The sequence below is a fragment of the Mandrillus leucophaeus genome, unplaced genomic scaffold (genome assembly GCF_000951045.1).
Source record: "Mandrillus leucophaeus isolate KB7577 unplaced genomic scaffold, Mleu.le_1.0 Scaffold148, whole genome shotgun sequence".
Lineage (NCBI taxonomy): Eukaryota > Metazoa > Chordata > Mammalia > Primates > Cercopithecidae > Mandrillus > Mandrillus leucophaeus.
The window spans coordinates 2,635,252-2,653,171 of record NW_012101454.1 but is presented as its reverse complement, the minus strand read 5'-3'; the positions used below and the strand labels follow the sequence as shown (position 1 = coordinate 2,653,171).

The 17,920-nt window shown below is 38.9% G+C and overlaps 1 protein-coding gene across 3 annotated transcripts in view; it reads left to right on the top strand.

Annotated features, from left to right (window-relative positions):
• SLC25A13 (solute carrier family 25 (aspartate/glutamate carrier), member 13) overlaps positions 1-17,920 on the top strand; it is a 207,937-nt gene that overhangs the window by 31,454 nt on the left and 158,563 nt on the right. For all 3 annotated transcript variants that reach the window (XM_011974699.1, XM_011974698.1, XM_011974697.1), the window contains exon 3: positions 5,724-5,866. In XM_011974699.1, coding sequence (XP_011830089.1) covers positions 5,863-5,866 — 4 coding nt within the window. In that variant the 5' untranslated portion in view covers positions 5,724-5,862. The remainder of the gene's footprint in view (positions 1-5,723; positions 5,867-17,920) is intronic.

The following is a 17,920-nucleotide window of genomic DNA, read 5'->3' as shown; positions in this document are numbered from 1 at the left end:
GTACTACTGTATTAGTAATAGAGAAAGTGAGAGGGAGCCAGTAGCTTGAAAGTGATAGGGAGCCAGTAGCTTCAGGGAGAAAAAGAGATGATGCATACTATTGTATTAGTCTGTTCTCACACTGCTAATAAAGGCATACCCAAGACTGGGTAATTTATGAAGCAAAGAGGTTTAATTGACTCAGTTCCACATGGCTAGAGAGGCCTCACAATCATGGTAGAAGGCGAATGAGGAACAAAGTCTCGTCTTATATGGTGACCGGCAAGAGAGCTTGTGCAGGGGAACTCCCATTTATAAAACCACCACATCTTGTGAGACTTATAGGGAGACCGCACCCATGATTCAGTTATCTCCAGTTGTCCCTGCCCCTGACACGTAGGGAGTATTACAATTCAGGATGAGATTTGGGAAGGGACACAGACAAACCATGTCAACTGTTTAGAAGTATATAGTCTCATATAATGAAATCTCTGTAGCAAAAGATGGGAAAATTGGGGAAAAGGGCTGAATGAGAAACGTAAGACATATTACAGAGTAACATAGTGAATTACACTTGGATTTTTATAATTGTTCTGTCAACAAAATCATGGTATCCACTTTTAAAATGTTTGTAGGTAAATTTTGAAAAACAGTTAATTCTCTTTTTGGAAAGCTTTTTATCACACCAATTTTATATTTATTGAAAATTTAAAAGGTGGATATATGAACAAAAGTAACTTGTGATCTTTGCATAGGAAGGTAGGTGCAGATATTTATATGTTTATTTATTTCTCAGTCTATGTGTCTCTCTGTATGTATATAATTGTTTTTCCCCTTAGGAGAAAAAAATTACTGTTTTATATCTAGTTTTTTCCCTTACCTGCTATGTTACAAATAGTTTTTCCTATAATTCAGTGTGCTTCTACTTTTTTTTATTTTTGTAAATTACTTTATTTCTTCCATGATGATTTAGAGGGACTATTTTTAAACTAGTACAAATATGTCATAAATAATATCTGGCCATCTTCTAACCAGTTGAGTAATTTCTTGTGCAATAAGCTACCTCACATCTTTTGGCAAGCAATACATTAAATTTGATTAATAAAGACATTATACAATGAATTAGGACACAATTAAAATTTGCTTTAAATATTTCTTTGGGGGAGAGGACACCACACTTCTACTCGATGAAGAGAAACATTTTTACAGTCCAGGGGTCTTTTTTTTTTTTTTCTTTTACCACCTATTATGCCATGAAGTCATAGGTAATAGTTTCCAACAGCGCAGGCTCCTTCCCGTGGGTTCTCACAAAGTGTGCTTCTCTGCGTGGAGCAGGCTGACACCAGGTACCTTACTCTTTGGCTTCCTTCTTTTTCTGATCATTTTTCTTCACCCTTTTCAGGAAGCTATCTCAGCTCTTAGAGTGCTTAATGTGCTCAGCACACACATTAATTCTCTTGGCAAGAGTCTTGCCCTTAACTTGTTTGTTTACAACAGTGCCAACAGCATGCTGGGTGGCATTGTAGACTCCTCTACTTTTGCCATGGTAACACTTGTAAAGCATTCCTTTTTGAACAGTACCCATTTCCTTCATGTCTACAATATCATCTTTCTTATAGATTTGCATATATGTGGCCAAAGGAACAACTCCATGTTTTCTTTTTTTTTTTTTTGAGACAGAGTCTCGCTCTGTCGCCCAGGCTGGAGTGAGGTGGCCAGATCTCAGCTCACTGCAAGCTCCACCTCCTAGGTTTACGCCATTCTCCCGCCTCAGCCTGCCGAGTAGCTGGGGCTACAGGCGCGCGCCACCGCGCCCAGCTAGTTTTTTTTTGTATTTTTTAGTAGAGACGGGGTTTCACCGTGGTAGCCAGGCAACTCTGTGTTTTCTAAAAGGCCTAGAGAACATATATCGGGTGCCTCTCCTCTTTCCCTTTGTGTGCATCATTTTGGCGAATTACTGGAAGATGGTGGTTCCGGCTGAAAGGAAGCCTTCTACAATATTTTTAATGCTACATAATATTCCTACATATGGCTGTTCTGTTTTGTCCTAATTTATCGAACCACTATTTATTATTGGATATTTAGTTGTCTCCTGTGCTTTACTATCATAACAGCACTATAATGATAATATTGTACCTACATTTTTGCATATAGCTAGCATTATTTTCTTAGGATAAATTCCTAGAAGTGGCACCATTGGGTTAGAATGGGTTTACAACATATTAAGGCTTGTGATTCTTCTTGGTAGACTGCCTCTCGTGAAGGTTGTTTCAATATATATTTTGGGTGGGAACATGTAAGTGTTCTTTTCCTACATTATATCAACTCAGATTATTATGAAAAAAAATACCGTAGCAGCAACAAAAAAGACTTTATGCCAATCTGTTAGTTGAAAAATTGTATCTTATTTAAAATATTCATTTTTTAAATAAATAGAGCAATATATTTATTGACCATTTATGTTTCTTAAATTTATTTTTAACTTTATTGTGATAATTTTTCAGACATACAGAAAATAGAGTAGTAAACACCCACATAACCATCATCTAATGTAAAGTAATACTTGTCATATTAGTTTATACATTTTTTTCTGATTTATGTTAATGTAAATATAACTTAGCTATCACTATAATTCACCCTAAATAATTTAGCACAGAACTTCAAATAATAAAAACAATCTCCTACACAGTCGTAATACCATTGTGCACCTAATAAAATTAATGGTAGTTCCCTAATATGAAATACCCAATCCAGATTCAAATCCTTAATTATATTGTGTTTCATCCCTATAACAGGGAATCGAAGTAAAGGATGGGCAGATGCAGTGACCTGTTGTGTGCACCTTCTCAGTGGTTGGAAAATAGTAGGGGATTTGTCCTTCAGTCCCAGGATGTGAGTGATTCATGGCAATAGGGCAGCTGGATGATTATGGTTCTACCCTGGCTCATTCACAGCTTACAAACCTTTATCAATTTACTGTGACTGATGGTGAGCAGGCCAGATATGACCCCTGCCCTTGGGGAATGCGCATTTGTAGTGATAGGTTCCTTCTGGTTTCCTTTGCTGTCATCTTCACTGGGTATGGTGGTGTTTCTTGGTGATGACAATAAGTATTATACAACATTATATGAGAACTCCTAAAACTCTTCCCATTTTGCAGGTGTATGTTTAATCATAATAAAACTCCCGAAAATTGCAAGGGAGGAAGGCTTCAGGTCGCTAGTGAAAAATATTCTCAAAGAAGGATTAATGACATTTTAAAGATGTGGTGGCTATAAGGATATAGTCGGTTCCCCCTATAGGGACCCTCTGCTCACTGCTGCAGGGAGAGCAGAGTTTAAAAAAACTCAGAGAAACTCTCTGATATTTAGTCGTGAAATGAAGAAAGACTGGTGATATGGTTTGGCTGTGTCCCCACTAAAATTTCAGCTTAAATTGTAATAATCCCCACATTTAAAGGGTGGAGCCAGGTGGAGATCATTGAATCACGGGGGTGGTTTCCCTCATACTGTTCTCGTGGTAGTGAATAAGTCTCACGATGTCTGATGGTTTTACAAATGGGAGTTCCCCTGCACAAGCTCTGTTGCCTACCGCCATGTTAAGACGTAACTTTGCTCCTCAGTCGCCTTCCACCATGATTGTGAGGCCTCCCCAGCCATGTGGAACTGTGAGTCCATTAAACCTCTTTTTCTTTATAAATTACCCAGTCTTGGGTATGTCTTTATTAGCGGTGTAAGAACAGACTAATACAACTAGTGTCTAAGCTTAGAAAAGTAATGGAAGAAATTTCAAAGGAGAAAAAAATTCTATAGACTCAATTATATAAAAATACCAAACAGAAAAATATTTGCAACAAATATAATAGACCAAAGTGAGTAAAGGGCATGTTCACACACTGTTGGTGGGCATGTAAATTGGTACAATCTTTTCCGGGGAGCAGTGTGATAATAAGTACCAAGAGCCCAAAAGTTCCTCTCCTTTGACTCAGCGATTTCTCTTCTGGGAGCCTAGCCTTTGAAAATTGCCAGGAATTTGGACAAATGTTATATACAAAGCTTGCTACCTTAGCTTTATTTAAAAATACTAAAAACTGGAAATGTCTACTGGTACTGGAAAAGTTAAATTGTATATTGAAATAAATTATTCACTATCGGGGCAAGCTTAGGTAGTATAACTCCTAAGTCATAGGATTGCTGTAATTAGCAGTGATATTTCCTTTATATTTTCATCTTGTTTTGGCTCAATTAGGAAAATCAAACTATAATTCTTTACATGTCCAAAAAGCTGAATTAAGTGCTAACTGAAGACTGGTAGGATCACTGGGGCATCTTTGAGGCTTTTCCTTGTAGTGTGCTAAAAAAATGTTACCTGTAAGACAATACTATAGAACATTTATGTAATATAAAGTACTTATTGTGTATAGGGCATTGTGCTAAGTAGATGACATGATTATCTCATTTATTTCTAGCATCTGTCTTATGAAGCTGTAATGTTGTTCTACTCATTTTATGAATGAGGAACCTGAGTTACCAAAAGCTTTAGTTACCTACCTGAGGCCATTCAGGTGGTAAGAGGCACAGTCCAGGCCCGTGGGACGCCAAAGCTTATTATTACTGAGTATCTGAGCAAAGCCTTAGTCTGCATTGGAATTGAAATGTAGAAATGACAAGTGACTTTTACAAACAGTTTTTATCAGGCTTAACTTGGATTAGAGAGAGAGGGGAGACACTGCCCTGGCACTTCACTGCGCACCCTCCATCACTATGGCTACCAGTGTGATTCTTGTCACCCAGCTAGGCTTGTTCTTGTAGATGCACTGTCTTTACATCCTGAGTCCCCAAACCACTGTTTTGTCCCCAGGATCAAGAGGCCGTGTCCTGCTTCATAAGGACACCACAAGATCCCATGTGGTTTCTCAGCATTTCTACCCTTAGGGCTCCATGCAACAGAAATTAGTGGGCCCCCTCTTATCCAGGCTGGAGTGTTATCACATTAAGGGCCAGACCTTAGGAGAACACTGTGAGGAAGCATTGTATGCCACCTAATTCTTACTGAGCATTTCTGCATAGTAATGCTTTAGAATGGAGAGGACAATAACTGGAGCAGCATTTACTGCCTCCCTCCATAAGATTGCCCAAGATGACATGCACTTAGTAGTTTGCTTTCCAGCTTAGCTTGTTTGCCATCCTTTCTTGTATCCTTGATGCTCTTAAAGCAGGAACGGGGCAAAGGAATTAGGTTGTTTGTCTCCATGACTTCGTAGTTCCACTTTTTTTTTTTTTTTTAAAGCTATGTGCCTTTGCTAAAAAGCAAGACATACTTTGTCTTTCCAAATTTCTGTAAACCAGAGTTTCTGAACCTGGACATTGCCCACACTTTGGGCTGGAGAACCATCTGTTGCCGGGAGTCATCCTGCGCATTGTTGGATGTTTAGCAACATCCCTGGCCTCTACCCGCTGGAGTCAGTAGCACCCTTCCTCGCATGTTATGGCAATCTTAATTGCCATCAGATATTGCCAAATGTCCCTGTGGGAAAACATTGCTCCCAGTTAAGTTTATACACATAAAATTTGACTTGTTTTTTCTTTGAAGTGTTGGGAGATAATGGTCATTGTGAAGAGTACATAATCATATCTGATATTTTATCATTTGGATATTTTGAGCTTTTTCACATATCGATCCCATGATTATATACTTTTGAAAATCAAATATATAAAATATTGTTTTTCTTTTTTTTAAAACAGTATGCAAGCATTGAGAAAAACGGTGAATTTTTCATGTCCCCCAATGACTTTGTCACTCGATACTTGAACATTTTTGGAGAAAGTCAGCCTAATCCAAAGACTGTGGAACTTTTAAGTGGAGTGGTGGATCAGACCAAAGATGGGTATGTTTATTTTTAATTATCTCATTTAATTCTTTTTGTTTGAAACAGCTTTCTTTTGGTCTAATGACCAGGAAGTGATTAAATGTATACCTTTCCATCTCTTAGGACCATTTTCTGTACTTACTACTACTATTATTACATTATTTGAGTAATAATTATTTCCTTCAATCATTGTTTCAAGTTGGGGATTCAGTATGTATATATTTGACTTGTTTAAAGAATACTTTACTGTTTCCGAGAACTATTATTATCATCAAGGTGGTGGTGTGCAGATATATGACAGTATTTATATGCCTTTGGTATTTTTCAAGGCGGCTGTAAAATTGTGAGTAAATGTACAACATAGCTCTATGAACGTTAACTTTTCTGTAATCTTTCCTTCTGATCAAATCGCCTTTAAAAATTCACATGTGATTCCAAAGCCCCAAGAAAGGCACTCTGCAAAAGCTAGAGGAAAGAAACTGTACCATATAGAATTAAATAGGACACGCTGCAGAATGCCTTTGGATTCTTTTTTTCCCTACCAGTCTTCTCTGCTTCCATTTTGTTGGAACTTTTTTTTCCCCCCTCTTTTGAGGCAGGGTCTCACTCTGTTGCCCAGGCTAGAGTATAGTGGCATGATCTTGGCTCAGTGCAACTTCTGTCTTCCGGGTACAAGCGATCCTCCCACCTCAGCCTCCTGAGTAGCTGGTACCAAAGGCGTGCACCACCATGCCCAGCTAATTTTTGTGTTTTTTTGTAGAGATGGGGTTTTGCTCTATTGCCCAGGCTGGTCTCAAACTCCTGGGCTCAAGCCATCTGCTTGCCTCGGCCTCCCAAAGTGTTGGGATTTACAGGCATGAGCCACTTTATCTGGCCTTCTGCTTTCATTTTAAAGATGGGATTTTCTTAAGCTGTATAAGATTGCAGTGGCTTTTACCATTAAACACAGAGTTTTGGACTCTGAACTCTTGCTAATCAAACGCCAATGTCTGCTAATAGCCAAAGTATAATGTACAAGAACTAACCTCTAGGTAAACTGTAAAGGACCTTGCCTTCTTCCTTCTCTAGGTAAACTGTAGGAGACTTCGCTTCTGTTCCTGCTGCTTGCCAGCACCCTTTTGACAGACTGCAGTTACCTACCACTCTGAGATGGAGTTCTCTAGCACTGAATTTTCTCTATTTATTGGAATCTTCATGTGTCTGATTTTCCCACATGCAGTGGTTTGAAATATAACCCATGTATAATGTCTTTGTGTACTTCAAATACTCTCAGTTTTCACTGGCACTTTCCTTTTCTTATTTATGCACTTGTCACCCTTTTTTTTTTTTTTTTTTAAATGGAAAGGACCTCCTGTAAAATGAAGACCTTGATGAGTGGGAGGGAGCAGGCAGGGAATTAGATGATCTACTTGTTGCAGTTTTCTGGAGAATTGTTGGATTATGCCTTCTCTCTCTGTTCAAGCGGCAGAAGGTTTCCTTTTTAACCCTCTTACCTTTGTTTTCTACCCTCACCCCAAGGTGGAGTCTTTGCTTGGTAGGAAAATGTAGTATATGAGCAGGGTGGCGCTGGAAAAGGCTGGGGTGTGTTTCACAGTAGTTCATTTAAGCTGAAGCTATGCAAAACATAGACTTATTCCAGCAAGCATTTTTCTGTGGAAAATCTGATTGTTTTTTCACTCCCTGCAATGGCTCATGGTTCAGAGGAAGTGTGACCAAGTTCACATGCAACATGAATTATCTGCCTTAATATTTGAGATCAGTTTTTTCTAATTTGGAAAAATTTTAAACTACAGAAAAAAATTCTGAGCCACAAAAAAAGTTGAGAGAAAAATACAGTGAGCACACAATCTATATGCTTCACCTAGATTGACTTTTTATTAACATTTTTACCATCTTTGTGCTCTCTTTGTACACACACATTTTCTATACACAAACACATACACACATAATTTCTTTTTTTGGTTAAGTATAAATTGTATGCATCACAATATTTCAGCATTTATCTTCTGAGACTAAGAACATTCTCCTGCATGAACCCCCATGCTATTATCACATTTGGAGAATTAATGATCATGTCAAATATCAGCTAATGTCTAATCCATATTTAAATATACTAGAACTTTCAAGTATATTTACAGAGCTGGTGTCTTCACCTCTCTTCCCTACCTCAAATGGCTCTTTGCCTATTCTTGTTTCTTTTTTTTTTTTTATTGAAGATTATACTGCATTTTGTTATGTCTCCTTTACTCTAAAACAAAACAGAAACATTATATTGTTTTTCATGATACTGACTTTTGAAATCTAGGCCAGTTATTTTGTTGAAGGTCCTGCATTCTGGACTTGTCTGATTGTTTCCTCATTGTCTGATTCAATTCAGGATACATTTTGGGGTATAGGTTAGGAGCTATTCTTTACTACCTATTGTATGTCCTCAGGAGGGATAGTGTCCAGGCGTTGGTGATGCTGTTTGATCAGTTGATGAAGGTGGCATCCACCTGATACTTCCATTGTAAAGACTCCATTTTGTCGTTATATATGAGTAGATAATCTGTGGGATGATACATCAGGATCACATGGATATCCTTTTCTCCAGCAACCTTTCACCTAATGGTTTTAGCATCGATGATGATTCTTTGCTGAATCAGTTATTCTATTGATGTTTAAAAGGTGGCAATTTTTCTAATCCTATAATTTCTCCTATACTTACTGTCCAACATTCTTTAGTAAACAGAAACTTTCTTTCCTCCCCCCCCTTTTCTTTCTCTTTTAATCTTTTATATCAACATAAATTACTGGATTTACTTACTTTAATTCTGTATTATACTCCATTACCAGTATGCTCTTACATGCAAAGTGTCTCAAATGTGGTCAGTGGGAGGGCTGGGCTTCAAGCTGGCTTCTTATTCTCAGCTTTCAGATGCTCCGTGCTTTTGACAAATTAGTTGTTCCAGGCTCACCTTGGGCTGTTCCTGCCTTTGACCTGGAAATCACTTTCTCCCCGCCGCCCGGACAAGAAGGTCTCATTCCTTTTGTTTGGGAATGGTGCTGAGAAACAAAGCTCTGGGCACTGGCTTATTGTTACCAGGGTGTTACTCCTCTGACTTTTCAGTGAAAAGAGCTGGGAAATATACAAACTTTAAAAAATTAAAAGTTCCTAATGACATCTCCTTTTAAATTTAACATTATAGTATTTTTCTTTGCTTTTTAAATTTTGTATCTCTTTCTCTCTGTGAAAATTTTGGTTCCTATATACTTAGTGTGTTTATGGGCCTTTATTTGATAGAATTGGAAGACCTCTGAAGGTATACGAAAGAGCAAAAATATTTAAAAAAATAAATAAATAGGCTGAGTGCAGTGGCTTATGCCTGTAATCCCAGCACTTTGGGATGCCGAGGCAGGCGGATCACCTGAGGTCAGGAGTTCGAGACCAGCCTGACCAACATGGCGAAACCCCATCTCTACTAAAAATACAAAAAAATTAGCCGGGCATGGTGGCTGTCACCAGTAATCCCAGCTACTTGGGAGGCTGAGGCAAGAGCATCACTTAAACCCAGGAGCTGGAGGCTGCAGTGAGTAGAGATCGTACCATTGCACTCCAGCCTCAGTGACAGAGCGGGACTCCGTCTCAAAAATAAAATAAAATAAAATAAAATAACATAAAATAATAAATAATTGGAATACCTTCTGATGTACTTTGCCTTCTATTTTATCCCCCTTCCCAGTAATAGACATGCTTTTTCTTTTTTTAAAACATATAATCTCCAAAAATTCAGACTTACATTTATCAGATAACAACAATGTAACATATATTTTACATATATAATATAACATAATGTGTGTATTTTCTCAAAAGTTTGTGACAGATTTGAAAGGCTGACTTTGTTTTCTTGATTTTATCGATGAGCTGTCTGAAGCTCTTGGTATTTAAACAGTTTGTAGCGAAAAGGTGCTCAGGCCTGTCAGGTTTTAAATTCCTTGGCCTTTTCAGTGTTCTGAGCTGCCTCTTCTCATAATCGCACAGTCCTCCTTAGTTGACATTTGCTTTTAGATTTTGTATTATCTTAAATCTCTGTGTTTTACTGTGACACGGAAAATGTTAGATGGCCTTAATCCTTTGCCCTATAACAAATCTTTTAGTTGCAAAAACCTTGAACATCTCAGTTTTTTTTTCCTTTGATTTCTAGTTGGCGTGTAATAATTGTACATATTGGATACCAAGTGTTAGTTCAGTACATGTGTATAATGTGTAATAATCAAATTAGAGTTTTGTATCAATTTGTTGACTAAATTTAGTTAAACGTACTAAGAAGCATTTTCGCAAAAGCCCATGAATGGAAACTGTATTTCGAATTCTGTTACTCACCTTAACAGGCTGAATAATGGCCACCCAAAGAGATCTAGTCCTAATCCCTGGAATTTGTAAATATTACCTTATTTGGAAAAAGGGTCTTTGCATCTGTGATTAAATCAAGAATTTTGAGATGAAGATATTACTCTGGGTTGTTTGGGTGGGCTCTAAATTCCATCACAAATGTCATTAGAAGATAGAGGCAAAGGGAGAGTTGACACAGAACCAGGGAAGAGGAAGAGACAGGGTGACCACAGAAGTGGAGATTAGAGCGATGCAGCCATAAACCAAGGAATGTCTGGAGTCACCAGATGTTGGAAGAGGCAAGAAGGGATTTTCCGCAAGAGCCTTTGGAGAGTCTATGGCCTTATTGAACTCTTGATTTAGGGCTTCTCATCCCTAGAACTGTGATAGAATAAATTTTATTGTGTTAAGCAACCCAATTTATGGTAATTTGTTTTATTTATTTGTTTATTTATATTTTATTTTACTTTTAGGCAAAAGGTCTTGCTCTGTTGCCCAGGCTGGTCTCAAATTCCTAGGCTCAGGCTATCCTCCTGCTTTAGCTTCTGGAGGAGCAGAGATTACAGGCATGTGCCGCTGAACTTTGCTATTTATATTTTATTTATTTATTTTTGAGATGGAGTCTTGCTCTGTTGCCCAGACTGGAGTGCAGTGGCATGATCTCAGCTCATTGCAACCTCTGCCTCCTGGTTCAAGCAATTTTCCTGCCTCAGACTCCTGAGTAGCTGGGATTACAGGGGTCCACCACCATGCCCCACTAATTTTTGTATTTTTAGTAGAGACATTGTTTTATCATGTTGGCCAGGCTGGTCTTGAACTCCTGATCTCAAGCAACCCACCTGCCTTGGCCTCCCAAAGTGCTGGGATTATTATAGGTGTGAGCCACCGCACCTAGCTCCAGCTATTTATATTTTCTAATTGACAAGGTTGAATATATTTATGATATACAACGTGATGTTTTGAAATATGTATACATTGTAGAATGGCTAAAGCAAGCTAATTAGCATGTCCATTACCTCATATACTTATTTCTTTTTGTATTGAGAACACTCAAAATCTACTCTTAGTAATTTTCAAGTATACAATATATGATTATTAAGTATAGTCAGTATGTTGTACAATTGAGCTTACTCCTCTAACTAAAATTTTGTATTGTTGGACCAACATCACCCCAGGGCCTTTCCCCATACTGTCCCCTTCCCCCAAGCGAGACCCTGGCAACCACCAGTCTGCTCTCTGTTTCTATGAGTTTGACTTTTTTAGATTCCATGTATAAGTGAGCTCATGTAGTATTTGTCTTTCTGTGCCTGGCTTATTTCACTTAACATATTGTCCTTCAGGTTCATCCATATTGTCACAAGTGAGAGGATCTCCTTTTTAAAGGCTTAATAGTGTTCCATTGTGTACATGTATCACATTTTCTTCATCCATTCATCTGTTATGGGCACTGGAGTTGATTGTATATCTTGGCTATTGTGAATAATGCTGCAGTGAACCTGGAAGTGCAGATGCCTCTTCAGTGTACCAGTTTTATTTTCCTGTTGTAATTTGTCACAGCAGCCCCAGGAAATGAATACACTCATGTAGCTGTTTTTTTCCGGGACATCAGAAAGCTTATAGTTGTGAAGAATTTTCTTTTGCCAAGGACCAGCCTGATCCAGAAAAAATCTTTTTCTAGTGGTAGTTTGGCTTGATCCAGACATTTTCCAGGCAGAGACCCCTATTGTGAACTGTCTCTGTGAGGTCATGGCCGCTTTCTAAAGACTTCACCTATGTGTGGGCTGGGGTGGAACTCCGGGCAGGGAATTTAAATGCCTGTGCACTTATGGCCTTAACACCCCCAGCTTGCTGAGGGAGGGATCCTGTTTTCTGTGGCACTCTTGTTTCTAACGGAATGATGCGTGAGTGCCTTGGCTGCCTTGGTCAGCCTTCCGTGCTGGAGCTTCTCTCTGAACACTCTCCAGTCATTCAGCAGCTCTTTGGGAACCTCGTCTCTGTGCTTGGCACAGTTGTGTATATTGAGGATAACATGGTGAGTGGAAAAAAAGCACAGTGCTTGTTGCCCTCTTGGAACTTCTAATTTAATGGAGCAGATAGGTATTCATCAGGGAGCCTGAAAGAAATGTGAATTGATGTGATACTGCTATGAAAGAGAGGGATGGTGTGAGTAACAGCAAATGGGGCTTCATTTGGACTGGGAAGTTGGGAAGACTTTCCATGAGTGACATCTGAGCTGCAGGAGTTGGAGGTGGGAGTACAGAGGACAGAGAGTTGCAGGCAGAGGGAACAGCACTTGCAAAGGCTCTGTGTTTTGAAATGCAGAGGCTGGCATGCCTGGAGCACGGAAGAGCAGGGCATGGTGGTGGGAGAGGTGGGCTGTGCCCAGACTGTGTAGGGACTTGTACCTCATATTAAGGATTGGAGTTCTTTATCTTGAGAGTGCTGGAGAGCCATCAAAGGCTAATTTGAATGAGGGGATTGGCATGATTTGCCTGTGTAACAGCATACTTGCTGTTAATACTCTTTGTTGTGTTTAGACCTCCCTGCATTCCACTGTTTTAATCTACTTAATGATGGGTTTAATCAATTTATGAAGTTCCGTAAGGGAGATGAGAGGAGACTTTGAGTGTCTAGGGCTGGAAGCCTTTTGTTTTTGGTGGGCCTTAATGAGTGAAGAGGGCTTGTCCCAGCATTTGAGGAGGAGGTGGGACTCTAAGGACTTCTTAGGGCCTAGACCTCCTTACTGATACTGAACCACATAACTGAACTGTACCTTTTAGATTTGGTTGTGATTATTATTATTTTTATTCAAAATGAGAATAAAGCTTTGTATATCTTCTAAGTATAATTTTTATACATTATTCACACAACTTGTCTGTTAAGAGCAAGGTGAAAATCTTTCCTTTGATCTTTGCAAATGTTCTATTTGTTGTTGTTTTTGACTGTTGTCTTGTTAAAGGGAGTCGAGGCTAAAAAACTGTCTTCACTTGTGACTGACCTTCTCACCTGGGAAGACCACGTGGGACTAGAATAAGCTGGGGGTGTTGAGTGCCTGACTCACTGAGGGTTACGGGTACCAAGCACTGTCTGTGGGGTGGGCACCGTGTGGCTCAGGGATCCAGTCGGCTTGCTAGGGTCACATAGGAATTTACCACACATATGTCTTTCATCTCCAGTGTGGAACCTCTTTGCACTCCATGTGCAAACAGAAGTTGGCGCTTCTTTTGGAAAAGGGATGTTAGTTGTCTCAATTTGCTAGTGATGAGGCTGACAGATTCACTATACTACCTTGTCAGCCCCCTGCCACTTTGTCGTACCAAAATGACAGCAATATAATCAAACCCTTAAATAATTTTTCTTTCTTTCTTTTTTTTTTTTTTTTGAGACAGAGTCTCAGGCTGGAGTGCAGTGGCATGATCTCAGCTCACTGTAACCTCCGCCTCCTGGGCTCAAGCAATCCTCCTGCTACAGCCTCCCCCGTAGCTGCAATTACAGGCATGCACCACCACACCCGGCTAATTTTTGTATTTTTAGTAGAGATGGGGTCTCACCACATTGGCCAGGCTGCTCTCGAATTCCTGACCTCAAGCGATCCACCTGCCTCAGCCCTCCCAAAGTGCTGGGATTATAGGTGTGAGCCGCTATGCCCGGCCTCAAATAATTCCTTTCTGTTCAGAGTAAAGAGATTGGGTCCTGGACAGTTCCTGTTTTGATGCATGAAGAATAAGGGCATCAAAGAAGAAAAAGATGAAAAAGAAATCTAAAGATTAGAAATGTGTGACCTGTATAAATAAAGCATGTTCTCTGCCTTTCCTATGTTTGCTATTCTTTTTCTGAGGAAAAAATATATGGCCTTTTAAAGATTTCACAAGGTGAAGGAGGATATAATAATGTTGATGATAAAATGATTTTTATATACCTGTTTTCATTTTGTGAGGCTGTCACGATGAAATCCAGGCCTTGGCCACATGCTGGGAGTTAATGAGGTTTACAATTGGCAATACTTAAAGAGTATTAGGGTAATGTATTTAAACATCAGCAGTTCACAGCCTGAAATGTTCATCATCTGTCAGGTTATAATACGGAATCAATAAGGGGAGGTCTTTCAATTTGCTAATGAGGAAAGTTTTCTATACTATTAGGGTAGACATAGATTTCGGATAAACACCTGAAATTCATAAACTATAGAATTTAGCAAAAGCATCTCTTCAATTAAAAAAAAAAACCTTGGTAGTAATCAATAGCAGTCACCTGAGAAGCTTAGATTTTCTTCTTAGTCATCAGACTCCCAAATTAATCTACCAAAACAAAAAGCCTCATTAACAGCTCTCATTGAATCAGTGTTATTTTTTCCTTTCTCTCAAGGTGTCTGATTAACCCCCTTTCTTTTAGCATTACTCACTTTGTGTTAATATTTGATGTCTGAAATCATGGGGGGGGTGTGTGCAATGTGGTGGCTAGACACTGTCTACAGGCAGTAAATTAAAAAGAATTTTTAAAAAGGTTTGTATTATGTTGCTGATGTATTAGAAAATCTCTAGGAATGTCAGATGCCTGGGTTTTCTTTTTCTTTTTAATTTCAGAAAGGGTTGATTGCTGACTGGTTGCTGATTTCGCTTCTCATTCATATGTACAGATAGCGCCCCTTCTCCTCTTACCTGGCTCCTCCTGCTTACCAATCCAAGCCTTCTTTTGGAGAGTTTTATTGAAAAGGAAGGGTGAGAAATAAGGCCATAACTGGAAGGAAAAGGGAGGTTGAAGGAGGTTTTTTTCTAGGTGAATAAATAATGTCTGCCAATGGGGAAGACTCATTTGAGAGTAGATAACATTGACAATGTAGGAGAGAAAGGAAAGACATTCTGGAGCATTATCTAGAAGGTTGGCCTGTTGTAAGAGCATGGAGAGTTCAACTAGAACACCTGACCTCAAAGTGTAGCCAGTGGACTCCTGGAAGCCCCTGAGAACTTTTCAGAAGTCCAGGAAGTCAAAACTATTTGCACAATAGTAAAAGCATTATCTGCCTTTTTCACCATGTTGATATTTGAGCTGATGTTTCTGAAAGCAATAGTGAATAAAACTTCTGGTAGCTTAATGGCAAATAAGGTTTTGTCTGAACATTGATGTCCCTCCAAAATTCATGTTGAAACCTAACCTGCACGGTGATAGTGTGAAGAGGTAGAACTTTGGGGAGATTATTAGGGCTTGAGGGAACCTGTTTGTCCCTTCTGCCATGTGAGGATGTAGCAAGAAGGCACCATCTATGAAGGAGAAAGTCTTCACCAGACACCAGACCTACTGCTGCCTTGATCTTGGACTTCCCAACCCCCAGAACTGTGAGCAGTAAATTCTGTTACTTATAAATTACCAAGTACTAGGATATTTTGTTGTAATAACCTGAACAGAATAAGACAGACACCAATCCAAACAGAGTAAGCAATCATTATTTTCTTCATTACACATTCATCATCATCATTATCATACTGATTCTGCTTCAGAATGTCTTTGAGGAAGCAGTCAAAATCATTGATTTTATTAAATCTTGCTCTTGATTACACAAGATTACATTTTAAAATTCTGAGTAATGGTAAGTATGCATAAAGAACTCTTTAATGTAGTATGGTGGTTGTCTGAGGAAAAGTACTTGTTTTGAGTTGCTAGTTGAGCTAGTCTTCTTTTAGGGGATATGGGCTACCATTTTTATTGGAAAGAATGACTTATTTGAAAGATTTAAAATTTTCATGTTTCATCTTCCTAATACTTAAAGACTTTCTGATGTCATTGGTGGTGATGTTAATGAATGTGGCTTTTAAATATAGTTTAATGAAGTTTCCTAACATTTGGATGATCTGCATAATATAGAGAAACAGTGTTTTCCCAGTTGACTGGAGTGCATGGTGTTACAAAATTATGCATGGGTAAAAGATAGTTTGAAAAGTGAGTCATAGACCGATGAATTTTAAGGTAACAGAGAGGAGAAAAGTTCACTAATATAGTTTCAGATTGCACATTGCCACTAGTCTTTAAGAAACTTTACTTATTGGGATTTGGTGCTGTATCAAAGAAGAACATCCCTAATTATCTAAAATGGCCATTAAAATACTTCTTTTCTAACTATGAATCTGTGTGAGACTGAAATCCTTTCATATTCTTCAACCAAAACAACATATTACAGCAGAGTGAATGCAGCTGTTTTCCATTAAAGTCAGACATTTAAGAGATTTGTAAAGATATAAAACTGCTTTTCTCACTAAATTTTATGTTTTAGAAAATATAGGTCTTTGGCAGTGTGTGCTGGCTCACGCATGTAATCCCAGAACTCTGGAAGGCTGAGGCAGGAGGATTGCTTGAGGCCAGGAGTTTGAGACCAGCCTGGCCAACATAGCAAGACCGTGTCTCTACCATTAAAAATAAAAAAAGTATAGTTCTTTTTCATACAAATGTTTTGTATTACCATGTAATAGAGTTACTTTTTAATGAAATAAATATTTTCTAAATTTCCCAATTTTAATTTCTGTACAGTAAATATGATAGCTATAATCCACATTAATAAAAGCTCTCTGGGGACCTCAACAATTTACAACCGTGTTAAGAGGTCCTGAGACCTAAAAATTTTGAGAAACACTGAGCTAGAAGAATAGAAGAGAAGGTAGTAGAGACTAGGGTAGAGGCAGAGTGTAGATGTAGTGGTGAGATTTGGGGCAGGTTGTCTTTTGGTTTCTTTGATTTTTCTCCAGGAAATAGATGAGATGGAGGTGCAGGTTGAGGTATTGGCAGTTTGTGGAGAGAGATTTGTATACTACATAGTTATCTAAAAGTGGGAGGGTGAATGTGTAAGGAACAGCATGATGGCTGGGCAGGAGCCACTTGAGTGCTTACCTGAGGATTAATGATCATGAAATTTAAAGTGAGACGAGTTAGTGTGGCTGTGTGTTTTTCAGGTAAGGTCAGCTGTTCAGGTCCAGATAGTAAGGGTTGGATGTAGCTAGGGTTGAGGTCATGGCCATTGAATAATCCAGAATAGGCCAGGTTCCAGGGAGGTAGGTGCAGGGGCGTGCAAGGGAGTAATTATGATGATAGACTATAGATTTAGTCTGGGCAAGGAACAAAGAGAGGACATTGGGTAGGATGCAATGAGGGATGGTGAGAAGGTGGCATGCTTAATGAATTGTGAATTTCAGCGTGGTTGAAGGTTGTTGATCAATGGGATATGTTTATGAGGGACTGAACAGGAAGACTAGAAGATAGTGGCCATAAAGTGAGATGCTTGAAATTGAGAAAAAGGAGTTTTTGGTAATGGCAGGTAAAGTCTAGAGTGTGACCATGGGAGTGAGTGACAGAGGAAGGATAGAAGAAAGGCCATAGGAAGAGATGAGTTAATGTAATTGGAGGGCTTAGTATTTGAAGGATCAGTATATTGAAGGATAAGTATGTTGAAAATATTGAGAACTAATATAGGAGTTGAGAGAGTGTCATCGATCCAGGAGCTAAAATACGGGGTGAGAGGGGAATCCAGGGTTATTAGGTCACAGAAGCAAGAGTTATGCTGAGTGGTATAGTCAGATGATGTGAATATTTGAATGGATGGGGGTTAGGAAGGAGAATATGGAATTTACTAGCCAACCTGCTTATAGGCCTGGTGCAACCCAGGACTGCAGAAGGAAAGCTCATCCCTACCTGAGAAGGTCTACAGTGGAAGCATT